The sequence below is a fragment of the Copadichromis virginalis genome, linkage group LG13 (assembly GCF_057382275.1).
Source record: "Copadichromis virginalis isolate Kocher_CV1m ecotype Utaka linkage group LG13, C_Virginalis_male_GT1.1, whole genome shotgun sequence".
In the NCBI taxonomy this organism is placed as follows: domain Eukaryota; kingdom Metazoa; phylum Chordata; class Actinopteri; order Cichliformes; family Cichlidae; genus Copadichromis; species Copadichromis virginalis.
The window spans coordinates 17446298-17467498 of NC_140630.1; the positions used below are offsets into that span (position 1 = coordinate 17446298).

At 40.3% G+C, this 21201-nt stretch overlaps 1 protein-coding gene across 3 annotated transcripts in view; it reads left to right on the top strand.

Moving 5' to 3' along the window:
* Positions 1-21201, top strand: part of LOC146695471 (apoptosis-stimulating of p53 protein 2-like) — a 28443-nt gene that overhangs the window by 259 nt on the left and 6983 nt on the right. For 2 of the 3 annotated variants that reach the window (XM_085477660.1, XM_085477658.1), the window contains exons 2-11: positions 133-299; positions 10689-10836; positions 11767-11880; positions 13804-13874; positions 14500-14601; positions 17323-17497; positions 17694-17875; positions 17967-18131; positions 19460-19507; positions 20713-20896. In XM_085477660.1, coding sequence (XP_085333786.1) covers positions 273-299; positions 10689-10836; positions 11767-11880; positions 13804-13874; positions 14500-14601; positions 17323-17497; positions 17694-17875; positions 17967-18131; positions 19460-19507; positions 20713-20896 — 1216 coding nt within the window. In that variant the 5' untranslated portion in view covers positions 133-272. The remainder of the gene's footprint in view (positions 1-132; positions 300-10688; positions 10837-11766; positions 11881-13803; positions 13875-14499; positions 14602-17322; positions 17498-17693; positions 17876-17966; positions 18132-19459; positions 19508-20712; positions 20897-21201) is intronic. The other variant, XM_085477659.1, reaches the window with a different exon arrangement.

A 21201-nucleotide genomic window follows, 5' to 3' on the forward strand; every position in this document is an offset into this window, starting at 1 on the left:
GTTATCTGGTGCAACAGGTCTACGACACGAGATGCAGTTAACTTTAGTGCTATTTGTTTTTGTATTCTTTTTATTTTTTGTCGAATTTTAGAGCGTAACCATGTTTTGTTGTGTTGTCCTTTTTTAACGCAGGACTGGATCCCCCCCCTCCCTAAGAAGGAGAAAGTAGCCTTGCCTGTCGCGGCTTTAGGCTCTGGGATTACAGCGATCGCCAGTCCCAACAGCCTTCGTCGAAACTGCCAGCGGGGATTCATGCTGTGTGCGTTAGCTAAATGCGGTACGAAGCTAAAATGATGCCGGTGAGTTTTATTTTATTTTCATGGCTACAAGTTTTAACCTTGTCCCATTGCGCAATCCCCCAGTTTTCGATATTGTATCACGCTGCGGCGCTATCATTGTGAATTACCTGGGCATTTAAATTGAGGTGGTAAGTTGATGCGGTTGCTACTTTGTGTCATTACTATGTCGACACAGCCGTCTGTTGTGAAGTTTATTGGCTACCATAGATGCTTGTGTTTGCGTTAGTGTGTTTCCCCCATGTGATTTTACACTCATACAAGACTTAGTCACCTATAAACCAGTCGTAATCTCAAGTATTGTCGGTATATAGGCAGGATTCACCTGTCAGTTCTTGGCTGGCACTGGACCTATCCTCAGCTCTGTCAGCCCCATCATCTTCAACATCATCAGAGGTTCATTGCTTTTGCTGCAGTGCAAGGCTCTCTCTCTTTCTCAGCACTATCTTAGATGTGTGGATAGGGCAGCACACAGCAGTCTGCCTGCGTGTGTGCAGTGTAGAGAAACAACCTTCCTAACAAATAGAAATGGTGATTAATGAGTAACCCCCCCCCCCCCCCAAACTAGTAAACATTTAACCCTGGCATATTTTCTAATTACCCAAATGTTTCATGGAAAATGGAGCTGCAACTAAGAAACAGTTTCCCAATCAGTCTGTGGATATTTGTTTTGATTCTTGCAAGCTGAAATGATTATAGACTTTTTCAATATTTTTTTCATAGCAAAATACAATACAGACTTTATAAACCAAAATAAGAAAACAATTAACCGTACTTCTCAAACCTTGCCCACTCTACCCCTGTAATACCAAATCAAGGATATGAACAGAGTTAGAGGTCACTGACATATTTTCTCAGTAAGGTATAAAAATAAATGGTAATTTTGTGACATACATGAAGTAAACTAATAACATTACAGTTAGGTGTTAGTAACAACAGTTGCCATGCTTTCAGCAAAGGATTTAAATGATTTCCAGGTAGCATAGGAAGTTATTTAATCTTTTATCAAAATAGTTTAGTTTTCTTTGTGTTATTTTATGAACAGACTGTTTTAGCACTGTCTACCACAATTTTCTTTAAAATTTACCATGTTTCATTAAAAATAAATTCTACTTTATTCATTCCCAATTTTGGGAGAAGAAAACTTGAGGTGGTAAGTTGATGCAAAATTGTTTAAGTAAAGTAGGATAACTGTAAAGTAACTACCATATGGCAAAACAAAACACCTCAGGGAAAAGGGATGATATAAAATAATATTAATAATAACTTTCAAAAAGTAGCTAAACCTGTTATTTCTATATTTTTTCCTTTAGTTTATGTCTTTAATTCTGATTTGAATAATTCAGATAACTATGATACATGGTCATATTTTCATTTTGTCTTATTGTGAACAGCTGATGACAGCTGTTCACAATATGTGTAGGATCTACTACTGTGGCCCTTCTCTCCTCAAACCTGTGCTACCTGTGTTCTTTCATTGAATTAATCATCTTAGCAGTGGAGAGAGTCGTGTTCGGACGACTCTTGTCTGGCGCATGACCTCAGTCTGCTACTGGCACATACTTGTTTGTTATTGCCAAGCTTGTTCCTAGTGGATACTGATATAAACTGTCACCCTTACATAACAGAGCTGTTTCTTTATTGGCCCTTAATAATTACCCCGTTTGCTCCATCTCTGTCACCTGAGGATATCTTTCTATGTCCTTTTGCTGTAAATAGGATACGGCTCCTGCTGCTCGCTGATAAACACAAACTGGTCTTTATGTAGATGTGTCTGATGTGAGGTATTGTTTTATAAATTACACCAATAGCCCATGACCCTGCTCGTGCAGGCTAGGGGCTTGTGGGGTAGTGAGAATGGAGTGTCGTAATTGCTTGCTGGGATGGTAAATAGGGGGTCACTGTTTCCTGAGCACAATGGGCTGCAGGGACTCTTTAGCAGTGTGCTGTGGTGGGTACATTGTGTGTGTTTGCCTGTGCTGTGCCAATACCCTGATAAGTGATGTTCACCATTAATTAAACCGTGGCATGGAATAACTCATTTACTCCTGATTTACTTTATCTCTCCTGAAACCAGCCTTTGTTCTGCACACATGAATTAATGTCACATTTAGGCTTGAATTCTCTGCTGGTTTATTAGCCCATATTTTCTCTTTGTCCACTTTTTGACAAGATTAATTATACTCTATTGACAACATAAAATAACAGAAACCAAGCTGGAAGAATACATTTTGTTTGTTTTGTTGTGGGTTTTTTGTGGGTTTTTTGTGTTTTGTGTTTTCGCTTCACATACCAAACACTTCCTCATTCCTCTCCCATGATGCATGTTGCTTCGGTGTGTAGATTTTCAAACAGATACAATTTTGTGCACCTGGCTTACATTATTTAGTTTTTCATTCTTTCACTGCTCACATTTGTACCGTGTCTTGGTTCCACATCATCAAATCTCAGTGTGCCTAGACTTTATGGTGGTGCTTTGATGGTGGAAAAGTGAGCTAATGCTGTGGGAAGCCTGATTTTGCTGTATGTGTCAACAGAAACCTGAGCAGGCTTTCTCTTTGAGTGCCACAGGCTTTGTGTTTACTCTGTGGGAGAGTTGTGTTGGTTACATAAGCAGATAGTCACATGTGATAGACAAGGATGTTCATGTTTTGACTTTATCCTTAAGAAGAAGATTGATAGGAAGACCTTTGTTAGCTGAGAACAGTTGTGTAAAAACACAGTAGGCCTGTAATATTTTGTCTTTTCATCAAAGGAGTGCACAAAATAATTTCTAAGGTCAAGAGGAAGTTCTTGTGAATGGTTGAATGCTCTGGTGACCATGTTGTTTACAACCACAGGTCTTATAGAGAAGCTGAATAATCTTCTTGAATGCATACTGTTAGATTGTGCTGTGCACCAGTGCCTCAACAACAACTCTACATTCACCTGGTTTCTGAGAGGAATCACCTGAGCTGGTGTCAGATTACAGTAATTGAATACAAAGTCGCTCACTGGGAATGATCCATTTGAAAAGGATAAATGTACATTAAAGTGGTGCAAAATTTCAGTAGAACTCACTTTCACATTAGACAGTTCTCTAACTAATGTTGAGCTGCTGAATGAACAGGGAGGTCGTGTGGGGTATAGGTAACGTCAGGAAGCAAAATGTCCTTTTGTATAAATCGTTAATATAGCTGACCCCTATCTCAATGATAAGGGAAATGAATAAACAGGATGCAGTTCCTTTTTTTTGACACAGGATGTTTTTTGTTTGATGGCAAACATTCATTTTGCTTTATCACCAGTACGGTACATAGATTTATTGATAATGGTAGTTATGACATGTGTGAAGGAACAAAAGATTTAAACTAGAAGTTTTGGTCAGTTTTCACATTGCATTTACTTAACACGGGAAGAGACTAGCAGCGAAGCTAAGACTGTAGATAATCAGTGACATTCAGTAACTTCAAGGAGCAATGGGTGGAGAAAAAAAAATGGTGACAACCCAGATTGGGTGGATCCAGCTTTAAGGGCAGTCTACACAGGAAGCTATTTGTCATGCAATTGTCCCTGACGGTTGGTTGCTATGTAGATACCCCCTATATAATGTATTTACCACCCCATCATATATCAATCACTGGTATTCTTTGCTCTCAAAATTGAACAAAAGTTTAGCTCGGGAATCATCCACTGGCTTTTTGGTCTATCACTGCTTGAAGTTGATGAATACAAGAGATGCTCTTTGGTCTCTGGTTGCCAAATTCCTGCTAGTCATCTACTTTGTTAAAGTAGTCAAGTGTTGACCAGAGAACGTACAACAACTTCAAGTGTTGATGGGCAAAATAGCTGATGACACAAAGCTCTCCGTTATTTCCGTTGCTGCAGGGACTTTTTGGTGGAAACAAATTGTATCATTTAGTCCTGAAAAGTTCCTCTAGTAGCAAAGGTCTTCTGTACTGGTAAGACTACAGTCATTCACTCTGCTGCTTCACCAAGGTTTCATTTTTACATATGACTGATTAAAGGTCACAAAGGCATCATTCACTGCTACATTTTGAATCGCATTTGTTTTTTGCATAAAATAAGAGTTGATAAAGGGTAAGTTTTCTTGCAGTTAAATCCCACACAGTGGGCATTTTTATTCAGTTTTTGTTGCTCTCTTCATATTTTAAGTATCTGTATTTTCTATAATAACTTTCAGGCTGTGACTAGTTCTCGGAACATCTTCATCCAAGAGTCATGAGGCATTGGAAAAGGGGAAAAAAAGGATGCATCCTTTCCTTTCTGCTTAATTTTGACTCCCATTTCCCTTATCTCCCAGATAAGCCGAAAGTAGGAACTCTCTCATCACGTAGACCAAAAATAGAAGAGCATTGCAAGACCGCAGATTATGAAGTGATAGGCTAAGTACTGCAGTGCAGACATAGAGAAGAGGCTTTTGTGATGGAAGCTTTCTGCAGCTTCATGTACTGTAAAAGCTGCTCCCCCCCGAATGTTGCAGCTGAATAAGACTACTGTGCTTTTTGCTGTTTGTTACCCCTGACCTTTTCTCCCGTGCCACCTCATCCCTCTAATGCAACACAGAAAATGAGGGAGAGGGAACACGAGATGAAGAGATATAATGCATAGAGCTGTTTCAGTTTCATAGAGTTTTATGCTGCCTCGCCTTTTTGAAGAACTGCTAATCTGGAACTGTGTCAGGCAGAGAGAACTAAGGCACGCACACACAGGAAGATGCTGCTGCAGTGTCTTACAAACCTTTGCTAATTAGATTCAGAGGTGACTCCGTCAACAAGACTTAGTTGACTCATTCGCTTACTACAGCAATATCTGTAATTGAAAGTGTGTGTGGACAGAAGGTCCAGCACCCCTTAGGTGAAGTGCCCTCGGGCATACTTGAAGATATGGCTTCTGTTATCCTCTGCTGCTATCATACTATCCACTTTCCCAGCCACTCCATTTCCCCTAAGGCATTGTGTTACATGTTCCATATGTTTATAAGGAACTGGTATTGCGTCTTAATATCTTTTTTTAACCTGTCGGGCAGTGTATCTTATTTATTTACTGATTTCATCCATATGAAATCAAGTCTTATACATGATTTTTTTTCATAACAAATCTTGATAACAAATCTGATGTACTAAAGTATGACGCAGCTGTTCAGCTCTGTGTACAACTGGAAAGGGATGTGCTAACAGTTCTCTGAGAGAAATGTTAGCACATATACTACTGTCAACTGTTCCTCCAACACTGAGGGCCAACCAATCCTGATGTTTTTCTAACTCTGTTCCAGCCGTCAGATTGGTTCAGCACAGCACTATTGTCATTGCCATTGGCCTTTCGTGCCAAAACGTGGATGGAATGAATTCTATTGACTTTATATTGACCGCGTCTCGTTTTTCTATCAAGGAAAATTTACTTTGTGAAAACTGTCTTTATCTTTTTTCACCTAGCCCTATCCGAAGGCTAACCATGTCCAGTGTTTCTGTTGGTTTTTAGTTGTGCTGATGTAAACAAAATATTGATTTTTGAAAAGTAAACAATCTGGAAGTGGAGACGCTATGCACGTTTTCATCCATCCATTTTCTTCCTCCATTGCACGAGAGATGGGGGTTACACCCCAGACAGGTCGCTTGTCTGCAGGGCTAACAGAGAGAAGAAACATTCTTGACTCTACTAGAGTATCTTTATATGAGGAGCAATTCAGAATAATGGCTTCATTTTTTATACTGGGCCCTTCTGCAGCTTCTGTCTGAAACTTTTTTTTTTCTCTGATTGGCTCCTCCTCTCAAACAGAACGCTTGACCAGCAGGTGGGTAGGGCTGCTGTTTAAGGAAATGCTGTGTGTCCAAGATGACCATATTAGGGATATCCAATTTCAGTGACACCCTGTAGAACCAAGCAGTAACAAAACTGACCTAGTTGAAACAGAAACAGCTTTTGACTCTGGGATTACTTATTTAAACAATGACCTTCTTGTATACTTGCTATGTTTAATTTGGATTTCTATAAGTGTGACAGTTAAAATACACGAGCAAGGAAAGTATTAATAGGTCCTTTTAATACTTCACCCATTAATAGTCATCAGGGGATGGGTGTGGGAATTTAACTTTGGTTATATGCTACTCTTTGCATTGACAGTACATGAGATACTGCGTTTTCTGTACTTGTCTATTGGAAGCTAATTATATAATAAATTCTCTGTGACAGGACTGACTTTTATTTGGTAGTAATTGTTATATTGCAGAGTCATTGAATTATAGTACAATCTCGTGTGTTATTCCCAGAAATTGGAAACTGCAGCGGCATGCAGTTTTGATCACTCTTAACTCAATATGTGAACAACTGCATCTGGACAATTACCTTAAGAGACTCTTGCAGGAGGATTGACCCTCAGATGGAGAGAGTGGATTTTCAAGGTGGGACATGAAGAATGATATGCTTTTAGGAGTCAAATTATCTAAGGAGTATTTTTCTAACTTCATTTTCCTTTGACCCGTCCTAACCTAACACATTGAACATCAAGAGACAAAATGCCTGTAAACTGTTCTCTCTGTTGCATGAACCTTATCTTAACAATCAGTGGGAGTGCCACAATCTCTCTCTCTCTCTCTCTCTCACTCACACACACACACACACACACACACACACACACACACACACAGAACATTCCTTTGTGCAATTGGCTACAGGTAGAGTGCTGATATTTAAACTCAAGTCATCTCACAGTGCCCTGTCTGAACTGGAGAGGCTTGAAAAGCTTGTTCAGGTCTGCAGCCGGTGGCATCTGCTTTAAGGATCCAAATCACGCTGCAAAAGGCAAAGAAAATCAGCATTTATTTTTTAAACTTCATAGTTTGTCTGTTCAGTACACAGAATTTGACAGAATTGTCCTCCACCGCCCTAAAGGGACTGGAGCTCATTTAACTTGGATATAGGAGAATCGCAGACAAAGAAGCCACTTTCAGTGAAATAACCCAGGATAGCATATCTTTGATAGTTTTTTCCCCTCTGTCTTTCTGAACCTTTTAGCTCAAGTATTGCCAGCTGCAGTCACTCTCCTACTCTTAGATGTCTTCCTCTTGCAGTGTCTTTTGTCTGAGGTTTTGATGTTACAGCCTTTCATGTCAGAGAGAGACACAGTCTTGTCAGTGTTATTGCATCTTGAACAAAGGATCCTACGCCGACTCTTAAAATTGTGGCAGTTTATTATTATTTTTTAATTTTTTTTTTTTTTTTTTTTCTTGGAGAATACATGGTCAGACTGTTTTGCACCTATTCACTGCAGGCCACTGTTCAACCTCCAAGAAAAAAACATGATCCTATAATATAGTAAGACATAATGGCCATAGCCTAGCTGCAAGCTAGTGTGTTTCAGCTTATTATTGTCCCCTGAGCCAGCAGGCTGTTAAAAGGCTATATTTTTATACAGCGGATTAACGTAATCCCTGCGATAAAATGACCTAACCATATAGCTGCCCTGCTTTGAGGGTATCTACAGTGTAGACAGCAGTATTATGGCCATATTTCTTTGCATTGGCTATAATTGTCCGTTTGCTATTCTGAGCTGCCACATCACCCTCAAAACCCTGGGAGACAGGTTTGACTTAGCTGATGCTATGATGGAAATGGAAATCTTTTGCTATAATAGTGAGCCACAGCAGCCGAGGCAGCTTGTCCCTTCTCCTTCCCCAGGGCTCTCTAAAATAAAATAGGAAGGGAAGTGCAATTCAGCAATTGCTTCTGTCATCCTCTCCATACCTAATAGAAAGCAAGTGGAGCATATTTCTGTCAAACATTGTCACATAAAATCATGATATTGCCAGCTCCCTTCGAACTATATAAAGCTACACAAAGCAGTATTTTCTGGTAGGCTGTTGAGCTACTGTTTGTCTATTTTGCATTGTACCTATCAGGCTGTTACTGAGCTACCTAATTTTACTTGCTGCTGTATCAATGAATATTTAATGAACACTCAATTTGTTTGGCTGAGTCAAACACCTACTTATGGTAATCTTGCCTGTCTGAGTAGGTACGTTTCTTAAAACTTGAAGAGGGTCTGCGGTGTAGTTGCTTATTGTTGAGTAGACCATAAATTATAAAGATGAAAACACTTTTCTGATATTTACTGCAGCACATAAAATAAATTCCTGTAATTTACCTTGCATGCACTGCTTTGTCTGTAATGAAAAGTCTACAAGACCTATCATTTTGAGACCTTAAAAGGTTTGCAAGGATCAAAGACAAAAAAACGAATTTAAGGGAATGTGTTTCCACACGTCATTTTGAATGTTTCAAAGTTTCCAAAACAATATGAAAATTGGTCTCATAGATTTTTGTATTTGTAGTTTATACAGCTTTTGTACCATGTGCGCTATATCATAGCGAATAAGCAGTGACCACATGCTTTAGGTGGATGAAGGTCAACTGCAAAGTGCTAAGTCATCTAGATGGATAGTTGAAGTGAATACTGGTGGTCTTGGATCATCAACTTTAGTGCTGCAGCAAACTGGATTTTAGTGGGGGCGTTGCCAGCGCCCGAGATTATATTCTCTTCCCATCTGTGGTTCTTTCTTTTCCTACTATCTGTCAGTGCTCTCTTTCACTCTCCAAATATTAATAGGTTCACTTTAGCACTTTGGATTTCTGGGAAGTTTTCATGATGTCACAGTCTCATTCTGAAAGATCTACGAATTGTTTTTTGAAATAATTTGATGAAGGCAGACTATATGAGTGATTTTAATTGTTTTAGCATGAATGTTTAAACTATTCTAATTAACAGACACAAAAAGCCCCCATTTTAGTTTTACTTTCCAGGGTAGTGTTCGGCCACAGAGGGTGGTCTTTGGTTAGAAACACAGCTTTCTGTTTACAGCTTTCTCTTCTCTACATTACTGACAGGCATGACTCACAGCTGATTTGCTCTATTCATGAGAATCTTTCATTTGCATCCCCATTGATTCTGGCAGTTGAGTCAGGTCCTCTGACTCAGGCCAGTGCCCGTTGATTCCACCTTCTGTGTGATAAAACAAACCTCTGGTTGTAGATGTTGCTTAGGAGATCTTCAGAGGGAGCGTTTCACCTGCCCACTCACTTAGTAAGCTTCATTTGAGGAAGAAAAGGGGAATAAAGCCCCTTATCCTAAGGCTGTTGCTCTTTGGCGCAGTACACACCACAGCTAAAAAGCAACCCAAATACTTTTGTTTCTGCACCAGCTGCTCTGCATGATTACCCCCTTCAAGTTTTTTGTGCCTGTGACCTAGCTGACCTCATGTTTCCACCGTAGCCCCCGTAGGCATGGCTATTCACAGCAACTCGGAGTACAAAAACCTGGCAGTGTAACCTGGAGGTTCTGGGCATTTAAAATAATACCGCTTTTACAGTTACACGCTTTTCAGGATACTCTGTCTGAAGTCACTGTGAAGGCATGACACTGTGCAAAAACCTGGGTTTGAAACAAAACAGTTCAGTATGTTCAAGGCATGCAATATCCTAAGACACCTTAGAAAATTGGTTTTATTGCTGCCTTATCAACTCCTCTTATGTGCTCATATTACAGATTGGGGGCATATTCCATTACGAGCCTTAAGCTTCTTAGCGCTTATCTTTTTATGAATGTATGATACTCGTACACTGACTTTTGATGTTTGTGTTTCCTGTCAGCGATTATATAGATTTTGGAATATCACAGACATTTCAGATGCATATTTTTTTAAATCATCTGTGAAGGCTTTTGTTTGACTCAGCCCTTCTTACTTTAATTGTTTTGACAATTGTTGCCTATTATAGCTATAAAGATGAGTAATATCCCATATAAGTATTGATTTTTAGAGTTTATTTTAAAAGGTTGTAGGTGACTGTCTGCATTTGGATCCTTGCTGATAGACAGCTCAATTTTCTGCTCAGTGTCAGTGTGTTTATTTTCTGCAGTAGCTGGAGGCATACAAATTCCAATTTATTACAAACTGCTTCATTGAGATTGCCCATTTCTGTGTAGATTGATATAAACCAGCCTTGAGCAGCTGTCAGTCACACACTTGCATAAGAACCTAGCGGTTTGCTCATTCAGAGTGCTTGACGGGGTTTTTTAGTGTGTTTACATTGGGATGGAGGGATCTCTCACAGTGGTGACAGCACTAGTTGGTGAGTGAAATGGAATTTCAAGATCTGGCCTCTGGTTTTTCTGTTGACACAGAGGTATGAGACCTGGGAAGCAGATCTGCTATCAGTGAAGCTCACATATTATACAGTCTATACAAACAATGAACCAAGAGGAAATTGGACACCAATTCCAGAGAACTTTTATGTTTACCTTACTTCTACTAACTCTAACAGGATCCTCTCGCTTGTGATCTTAATTAGCTCTATCTAATCTACTGGGTTATCTGCTTCTCTCGCCTGCTGTTCCAGATGTTCCTGACTGTATACCTCAGTAACAATGACCAGCATTTTACTGAGGTTCCTGTTACTCCGGAGACGCTGTGCCGGGATGTGGTGGACTTGTGCAAAGAGCCGGGGGAAACGGACTGCCACCTATCTGAGATGTGGCGTGGATCTGGTGAGTGACAGTGCTCTTTTGTTTGTGGAGTATCTGAAGGAACAGGAGTCGGTGTGTGGACACATTAGTTCTTATTTTATTTAGACAAAAAGTGCTTTTTCTCATGTTGACCACTTTGTGGTTTGTGATTAGCTTTGTAGTCATCTGCTTGGCAGTTTTTAAAGTGTTTGTCTCTTTTGAATCTACCATGCAAATAGCGTAGAGCCCTAATCTCTGCATCAAACACAAGCGCCTAAACATTTCTTACATCTCTCAGGTGGGAGGTGAGGAGTGACGTTGAGATTTCATGCCTGCCTCATTTTCACCGTTTCTAAGAGTCAAAGAGTATACAACATCAGAACTCAAGGAGCCAGGCTTCATAGCCGTTTCCATGGTGATACTGCCATAGTAGTGAAAAAGTGCCAATTATTGTGTTTGAGTACTTCCAGGAGTGGTCTGAAAGGAGATTGATGAATACTGAAGAGATTGTCTCATTTTGCACCCATTCACCACAGGCCACTTTTGAATCTCCTTGAAAACACAGCAGTGACATTTTGCATCCAAATTAGATGTAAAGTTATAAATTATATTTATAATATTTTACTTAACTGCTTCATTTTGCATTTCTACCATTATTAAAAGATCAGTTTCACTCACCTCTACTTAAGCATAATGTGTCAGCTCATCTGTGTAATGAAATGCTCAAAGACAATGTCTGAAGAACAGCTGATGAGCTCAGTGCCAAGAGGCATAATTGACAGCACGTTATAGTTGTTTCCCCTGAAGTCATTGCTTAGATAGATCAATGGCATGCAAACTGTGTTGACAAATGGGTTAGACTGGATTCACTGAGTAAATGGCATGTGCAAACTTGACATGCATTCGTGTTTTAGCCAATCCAAGTGAAATATTATGAAAACTTGGGCTAAAATGTTTTATTTCGACTTGCAGAGAGACCTGTAGGTGATGGGGAGAGGATGCTGGATGTGCTCCAACGATTGGGACAGCACAGATCAGAGGTGCGCTTCTTTCTGCGTCACAACAGAGCTCCTAGCAGGGAATCAGGTAAGCAACTGTTTGCAATACACAACAGATAGTGAAAAGAGGCTTTAATGTCTGATACTGCTCACACACAAGAGTTATGATTGGGTGAGCACTGTCTCCAGAGGTGCCTGCTGTCTTTATAATGCCCTATTCACTCAATAAACACTATGGTATTTTTCAAACGTTTATCCAGAAGAGGGCTTTATATTTGGAGCCCTCAGATCCTTCATCCTTGCTGGAATCAGAGTGTCCGAGTCACACTATCAGAAGTCTGTTACTTTTCAATTTTCTTATTAACACAGAAAAGTCTAGTATTTTTTTCATAGACTATCCTCTCAACCCCGACTTGCATAACTAAGCCCTTTTTACCTCTCACAGCTTGAGTCTGGCCCAGGGATTAGGTGACTGTTTTCCCTTTGTGTTATCTTAGCCCGCTGTTGTTTTCCCACACTGAGAGCTTAGCTCTGATCATTATTTGCAACACAGCTCTGTATTAAATTTTTCAGTTACTGCATTTTTATGCGGGTTTATTTAGTCCTGTTGCCGTGTTTACATTAGTTACGGCAGTACGGATGTACTCTGTCCTGCCCTCAGGTTGCAGTTAGTTAAATGTTTATACTTCCCCGATACTGTTCGAGCATGCTCTTTTTATCCTCCGAGCATGTCGGAGGATAAAATGGAATGTCACCAATCTATTGGACTGCCAGTACATTTGAACTTCTTTTCATTAATCTAATGTTATGCCTGTGTCATGTCTGAGTAAGCAGCCACACTAATTATACTTTTTATAGACCTTTACTTTCAGCATAGCATAAATATGAAATGCAATCATTAACAAACAGGCACAGACAAAATTCTCAAGTTACTGGGCAAAAAAACATGATTAGTTTGAAGACTGCCCTAAACATGAATAATCTTACTTTTCTTCTATACTATTTTACTATAACACACAGACTCGGTAGTTAGTGACAAAGAACTAAACCTTAGAAAAGAAGGCCGAAAGAACTAAACCTTCAAAAGAGTTGTCACGCTTCACCAAATTCAGTGCCATGTGACAATAGTCAATGACACATAGGCAACAAAATGCCCCAGAAAATCATGGGTATACTTCTGCTCTGTCATTGACTTGATCTATCTAAATGAAGTGAGGAAAATTAACGGAAAATTAATCACTGTGTGAATGTCTGAATGCTGTGACTATAACAGTTTGCGTCACTCTTGAGCTTAGCAGTGTCTTACATTCCCATCAGCGATTAACCAGCATCTATTAAACCAGTTATTTAGCTTCTGGAGCTGCAACCCATGAGGCTTTGATCTATGGGCTTGCATGAAGCTCTAATCGTGGTTGGTCAATCCTCTTTAAACCACATAAAGCTTCCTGTACTAACAATACTGAATGTTAAATTTGTTGATTTTCAGACATCTGTTTATAGCGATTAGTTTGTATCTAGCATGCATACTGTATGCTAGCAGTTAGACTATATAGTAAAGCTATTATGGGCTTTCATCATGGGATAATACTTTAGGGATAGGACCCAGATTATCAGACATGCATGCCAAATGCCAGTAAAACGGTTGGCTATATGGTTATATCTTCCTAGACAAGCATATATACAGTAGTGTACCCACCCCACTAATAAGTCATTATTGATGAGGTTGAATCCCAAGAGATTTTTTACAAGTTACAAAAAGCACTGGGGTAAAGAAGTTAAAATAATTCAGCACTAGCCTCTCATTTTTTCAGCTGGTATACACCCTCCTCTATAGCATGTCAAGACAAACCTATAAATCTAAATGTGTATGACTGTTTGTCAGAGACACTGAAGGGCAAAAGGACAACAGGACGTTCCAGCCATTTTTTTTTTTCTTGTTGATCCTTCATTTCTTTTAAGGTGGTCTAAATTTTAATGTCTGACGAAATCTCCACTTATTTTCATTACTTAGGAGGATCAAGAGGCTCAGATTCAAAGAGAAATGGAGTGAAGGGTCCCCCAGAGAGAAGGATGGAGAATGGGGTGAGTTATTAACTTTTTTTCTGACAAGTGGTTGAAATGGTTTACACTATTTTACATTCATTCACATTGAATGGTAGCTGATGTGAATAATTAGAAACATGTCAATTTGGAACAAAGTCTATTTTTTTTTTTTTTTTAAATTTTACTAATAAGGGTCATGCATTTAGTATCGGCATAAAGTCTTCTCCCAAAATGTAATTTCTTTATACTTGACGAGTTGAAGTTAATTGTGTGCTCTGGGATACTGATTAGTTCCTTTCAGTTCTCACACCCTGCAGTGTTTTTCTGCAAAATTAATCAGTGCATCATAACATGGATATGACTGCAAAATGATTATTCCGCTGAGGATGTCTCCTTGGGGAATAAATATTGTACAATGAATTCTGAAATCTCCCCCCCCCCCCCCCCCCCCAAAAAAAAATGCTTAAACTGCTCCCCCTTTTAAGGAGTATAACTGAAACTACATCTGATGTTTCAGTAATCTCCCCGCATATGTTTTGCATTTTTTACTTTAGGCCTCCTGTTGTAATTTTATTTTAGACTTTTATAATGGGAAAAATGCCTTCAGCTTGAATATATATTTAAAACATGAATGTGTTTCTTTTTGTTCTTTCTTTCTACACAGGTGGCAACGCCCCAGATGGACATGACGCTGGCTGAGCTACAAGAGATGGCTGCCAGACAGCAGCAGCAGATAGAAGCCCAACAGCAACTTCTTGCCTCAAAGGTGCATAAAAAAGTGCAGTAGAAAGAGATGGGTGTCTATAAGAGATTAAGGAGTTAAGTGGAGACAGTATTGAAGTCAGTACTGGACTAAAAATGAGTTCATTTAGTATATTAAATGAGTACATTCTATTGTACTTATATAATGCATGTTTATGTAGAGTTTGTGATAGACAGGTAAGGCATGGGTGGATGTGGGCATAGTTTCATTTGAGAAGCCTGAGACAGTTTACTGTCTCAGGCTTCTCACTCTGCGGGACACATCTGATATCTAAACTTGTTTTTTACTTTGCTCAGGATTGATTGATTGACAAGAAGAAAGATATGATAGAAAATAGGTGTGATATAGTGAAATACTTGACTGAGTGCTTATTCCTTCCATGTTTTTTTTTTTTTTGTTGTTTTTTTTTGTTTTGTTGTTTTGCGGAAGCACTTTAAAATGTTTTTGTTCTTCTGAATCACCCACGCAGTATATGCAGTTTTATAGTAACTTTAAAAACTTTGTGTCTTCTTTTACTTCCTTAAATATGCTCCTAGGGCTGTGGTTTAGGTCCTTTAGGCATTTAAGCATTCACTTCCAAGCACTGTGTATACATCAGCACAGTATAACAAGTCCAGGAATGTGACTTCCAAGCAGTCAAGTACAAGCATTACATGTATACTTGATTGCTTGGAGTAAATAAAGGGGCATTGTCGTCATCATCACCTGACCCGTGGCTGGGATGTGCTTATCTTGGAACCTGCTGGGAGAGCTCTGTCATGTTTACAATATACCATGTGACACCTGAAGAGCGATGATTGATTCTGAAACCAACCAATTTTTAAATACCATTGCTAACATTTAAGCTTTCTGTAGTCAGAATTTGTTTGATTTGTTTTTTTTTTTTTTTGTTTTTTTTTGCTGGATCCAGTGGAAGTAATGCAAACTATCTCCCTCTCAAGCTCCCTCCCCCCCTTGATTTGTTTTCAGTACTTTCCACAGTTGCATCTGTTTCTGCTATTTAACTACCTGGGAATAGCTTCCCAAGGCTACCAGGGAAAGCAAGTTACTTCCTGATTTTCATTACAGCCAAGGACTTGTGGCAGGAAGTATTTTGCACTGAAAGCAAGGGTTATAGGCAAGCCAGTTATCAGTGACTTCATTTTATTTTCAGTAGCATTGCATTGTGCGAACATCATACACTCAACAAAAATATAAACGCAACACCTTTGTTACTGCTCCCATTCCCCATGGGATGGACGTAGAGACCTAAAATTCATTCCAGATACACAATATAACCATCCCTCCCAAACAGTGGTCACAAATCAGTCCAAATGTGTGGTAGTGGGCACATCTGCCATATTGAGATAATCCATCCCACCTCACAGGTGTGCCACATCAGGATGCTGATCTGACATCATGAGTAGTGCACAGGTGTACCTCAGACTGCCCACAACAAAAGGCCACCCTGGAATGTGCAGTTTTTTGCGCTATTGGGGGTCTGGGGACCCAGAACCGGTCATTATCTGGTGTGACCACCATTTGCCTCATGCAGTGCAACACATGGTCGCATGGAGTCTATCAGATTGTCAATTGTGGAATGTTGGTCCACTCCACTTCAATGGCTGTGCGAGGTTGTTGGATATTCGTGGGAACTGGTACACGCTGTCGTATACGCCGGTCAAGCACATCCCGAACATGCTCAATGGGTGGCATGTCCGGTGAGTATGCTGGCCATGCAAGAACTGGGACATTCTCAGCTGCCATCTGCCCTGAACAATGTGAACCATGATTCATCCGTGAAGCGCACACCTCTCCAACGTGCCAGACGCCATCGAATGTGAGCATTTGCCCACACAAGTCTGTTACGGCGACGAGCTGGAGTCAGGTCAAGACCCCGATGAGGACGACGGGCATGCAGTTGAGCGTCCCTGAGACGGTTTCTGACAGTTTGTGCAGAAATTGTTTGGTTGTGCAAACCAATTGTTCCAGCAGCTGTCTGGGTGGCTGGTCTCAGACGATCTTGGAGGTGAACCTGCTGGATGTGGAGGTCCTGGGCTGGTGTGGTTACACGAGGTCTGCGGTTGTGAGGCCGGTTGGATGTGCTGCCATATTCTCTGAAACGCCTGTGGAGACGGCTTATGGTTGAGAAATGAACATTCAATGCACGGGCGACAGATCTGGTTGACATTCCTGCTGTCAGCATGCCAATTGCACGCTCCCTCATTGCTTGTGGCATCTGTGGCATTTTGCTGGGAGACAAAACTGCACATTCCAGGGTGGCCTTTTGTTGTGGGCAGTCTGAGGTACACCTGTGCACTACTCATGATGTCAGATCAGCATCCTGATGTGGCACACCTGTGAGGTGGGATGGATTATCTCAATATGGCAGATGTGCCCACTACCACACATTTGGACTGATTTGTGACCACTGTTTGGGAGGGATGGTTATATTGTGTATCTGGAATGAATTTTAGGTCTCTACGTCCATCCCATGGGGAATGGGAGCAAAAACAAAAGTGTTGCGTTTATATTTTTGTTCAGTGTAGAAGGAAAAATGTACCTATTGTCTGTTCAGAGGAAGATGAACCAGGAAAAACTTCTATCAGTGGCCCTTATATGTGTAGCCCACAAACATTTAAGCACTGTACATAGTGCAGTCATGCATGAGGAGGGATGTGTTTGTTTAACTATATTTTTTTTTAACAAGTGCTCTGCTTCCCCTTTGCTCTTTCTTGTCTCTAGGAACAGCGGCTGCGCTACTTGAAGCAGCAAGAGCAGCGTCAGCAGCAACAGGCATCTGAGCAGGAGAAGCTCCAGCGCCTCAGAGAGAACATTGAGAATCAGGAAGCTCGGCTCAAGAAGGTCCGGGCCCTCAAGGGTCAGGTGGAACAGAAACGTCTCAGCAATGGCAAACTGGGTGAGTTCGTTAACTTTGAATTCACGACTGGATGCCTGCTAAGAGTATGGTGTGAACCATTAAAGTTTGAAATTTATTTTGGATTAAGATGCGCTGTATTTCTGTGACGGACTGTCAACATTATATTGTTTGTCTCTCTTTGCTTTCTTTCTTCTTACCTCTGTCATCATCACGCTCAATCCCTCTCCCTTTCCAGTGGAGGAGATAGAGCAAATGAATAACCTGTTCCAGCAGAAGCAGAGAGAACTAGTGATGGCTGCGTCCAAGGTGGAGGAGCTCAACCGGCAGCTGGAGTTGCTCAAAAATGGCAAAATGGATAACTTCCATGACAACCAGAGCTCAGTTGCAGAGCTGGACCGCCTCTACAAAGAGCTACAGGTGTGAAGTAATAAAGGAAAATTCAAGTCCAAACATATTACTTGTTTAAAATTAGCACAGTTTTTGATTTGTGTTTGTGCTGGTTGGTCAGCTGAGGAACAAGCTCAACCAGGATCAAAACTCAAAGCTCCAGCACCAGAGAGAAAGTCTGAACAAGCGCAACCTGGAAGTGGCTGCTATGGACAAACGGATCAGTGAGCTCCGAGACCGGCTGTGGAAAAAGAAGGCAGCCCTGCAGCAGAAAGAGAACTTGCCCGTAAGTATTATTGCACCAAAACTACATAAAACAACAACAAACAAATAAACAAAAAAAAAACCATCGCTTTAATTGTTATATGGCACCCTGACAATCTTTCAGGGTACTAATTTTAATTTCTGGTACTAACTAGTAGAAATGCTTTTGATCAGAACTCCCCCTAGTGGCCTTGTGATAAAAAGCTGTTTGTATCTCTACGTCTGACATTCTGAGCTCAAGCTTCTCACACTTTCTTTCCTCTGTTTGGAGATGGTCAAGTGACGCTCCCCCCCACCCCTCCTCACTCACTTAGAGCAATCAGTTCCTATCTGTCTTTTTCCAATATTGGATCTTGGTGGGAAAGGAAGGTTGTTCTGATCATATAAAGGAATTGAGTTTGATTTTTCACTCCCACTCCTTCACTCGGTTGTGTTTTCAGTCCCATTTGACAGAAACAAAGCCAGAAGATGAGAGAGGAATAGTATGTGCAGACTTCCTATCACAGACACGCAGGAATGTCAGTGAAGATACTATCTGTTTCTGGTGGGGCTTATAAACATGAAAAGTGGAAGAATTCAGTTGCCTTTTTAAACCGTCTTTTATGCAAACATTTATGGCAAGATTCAACACACATTTAATTATGTTCTCCTAATCGGGGCTTTATTGGCTTCCAGCACGAACTTTCTATTACAACTCAAACTTTTAACGACAAATATTATTTTTCATTAAAAGCTGATACAGTTGTTATGTTTTATCTGTGTTTTTAGATTCAAAATACAGCCTCGTGAGTATTTGGTTTGCAGTATTTACTCAGCCAAAACAGTGTTGAAGATTAAAAGTTAAAACATAAATAATACATTTTAGAAGGAAATTTAAATCTGTTTTAATTGTTTAGATAATGAGCAACTCGTGCCTTACTTTATAGCCTTCTGGCCTCTTTATTTAATGTCATATGTAATAAAGGAGAAGCAGTACATAGAAAGGTGTTTATGTGTGCATGTGTGTTTGAGAGGAAAGCTTGAATAGGGGCTCGTGAGGTGATTTACCCACACCCTGCCTAGAATCATAATGAGTGAGCCTTTTTCTCACCAGCACAAAGACACACTCCATCCAAGCTGCTCTCTCCTCCTACTAAACAGCAAGCGTCCGGCTAACATCACCCAGCAAACACGTCTGAACATACTGACCAAGAGGTAGTCTGAGAGCTGCCAGCTGAGAGTCATCTCACACCATCTTAGTCACATACTTCAGAAAACAGTGAAAAGGGCCAATACTGGATAGGGGGGGAAAGGGGGGATTATTTGGTATTTTGAACTTCTGTTGCATGTTTGTGCTTTTGTTTTCTCAAGAATGGCTATCCTGGTAAAGAGAGGGCTTCAAAAGAAACACACCTTCAGGTAACTAAACTAGTATTGCAGCTATACATACGTACCTGTTTGATTTCTAAACTGAATGTGATTTGGCTTCAGACTTTGTTAGTTTTTGCATTTGTTTAACTTTTGTTGCTCCATTCATTTGATGGATAAAACCTACAATGATCATTTTTTTTAAAGGGAAACGATATAGGACCAGCTTTTGTTGAGCTGTAAGAACTCGTGCCAACTTATAGGTGAACATTGATCAGTCAGTTTTCTAAATGTGGATAATTTTTTTTAAAAAGGCATGAATTGCTGTGTTTATATTGAAGGTGCTGTCCTAACTTAATAAAGCAACAACATTTAGGAGACTGCTGCGCTGCTCTGGAGTCATTAGATCTTAAAATGTTTGGTTTTTGTGTGTGTGTGTGTGTGTGTGTGTGTGTGTGTGTGTGTGTGTGTGTGTGTGTGTGTGAGAGAGAGAGATAGTAGTTCAGCAGTAACTTAACAGCCATTGCTGAGAAAGTAACTGGATATCTATGAAAGTGTTTTAAGACACTAAGGTTGGAGATGTCAGTCGGTTATTCCAGCATTTTTGTTCTAGATTATAACACCTGCTCTGCTGCACCTATTCTTGGGTTTTTGCCTTCTTGTGGCATTTATCAACATTTGTTTCTATATGACAAATCCTACACACTTGGACTCCTTGTCTGGCCATCTTTCGGTTTATACACCACCAACTGGCATAAATACAAAGGTCCCACACTAAGGTTCTTGAGAGTAAACTTCACAAAACAAATGATCATTCTGAAAAAGGCTGAACACTTCCTTGCTCACAAGAGTTAATCCATGTTTGTTTTGTTTTTTTCTATCTTTGAGTGGGGAGGAATAAAAACATGGCCTGCTCTGGCACCACGCACAGGCTAAAGTGAACTTTTCACCCACCAAGTAGAAAAAACTTGTATAGGAGAATTTTCAAGTTTCCCATTTTTTTCATCCACTGTGTATTTGTTTAAGTAATCAACTTAGGTGCCTTTCATTTTTGAACACTACATTTTTCAAAATTGTTGTCAGCGTGTTTTCTGTGGACTCATTTCAGCAGTTTACAGTTTTGATTACCATTCTGTCATTTATGTTCATTTGTCTAAATATTGTATCCCTTTCTGTGGTTTACTGTAATACAGGCTCTTTAAATTGCTCTCACTAACCAGTCTTCCTTTTACTTTCTCTACCCTTTCACTGTACAGTTGCCCTCCGATGCCCAAGCCGGACAGCAGTCGGGTCCGTCTCGTGTGGCAGCGGTCGGTCCGTACATCCAGTCGTCCACTATGCCGAGGGGCCCAGCGAGACACGATTTGCTTGTAAAACCTGCCTACCCAGACGGCACTGCCACCTTCCCAGCCCACGAGCCACAGAGCAAAGCGGGGACAGGTGAGCACCCAGACTGTGCAGTCTGAAGTGCTGCTGCTCTTAAAAGTTTTTCCTTTTCTGATTTTGACTCAAATATCAGGCTGTCATCTTTACATCACCAGCTAAATTATGTTTCTTGTTTTTTTTTGTTTTTGTTTTTGTTTTTTTCAGTTAAATACGTTTTGTTAATTTCAGCATGATGATAGGTAAAAGTCTTTTCACTCTTCAGTAAAGGAGTAGAAAAGTGCTGTATAAAGAGCAGTTCATTAACCATTTACCATTTACAGCAGGAGCAAAGGAGTCTGGGACACCTGCTGGTTGTGATG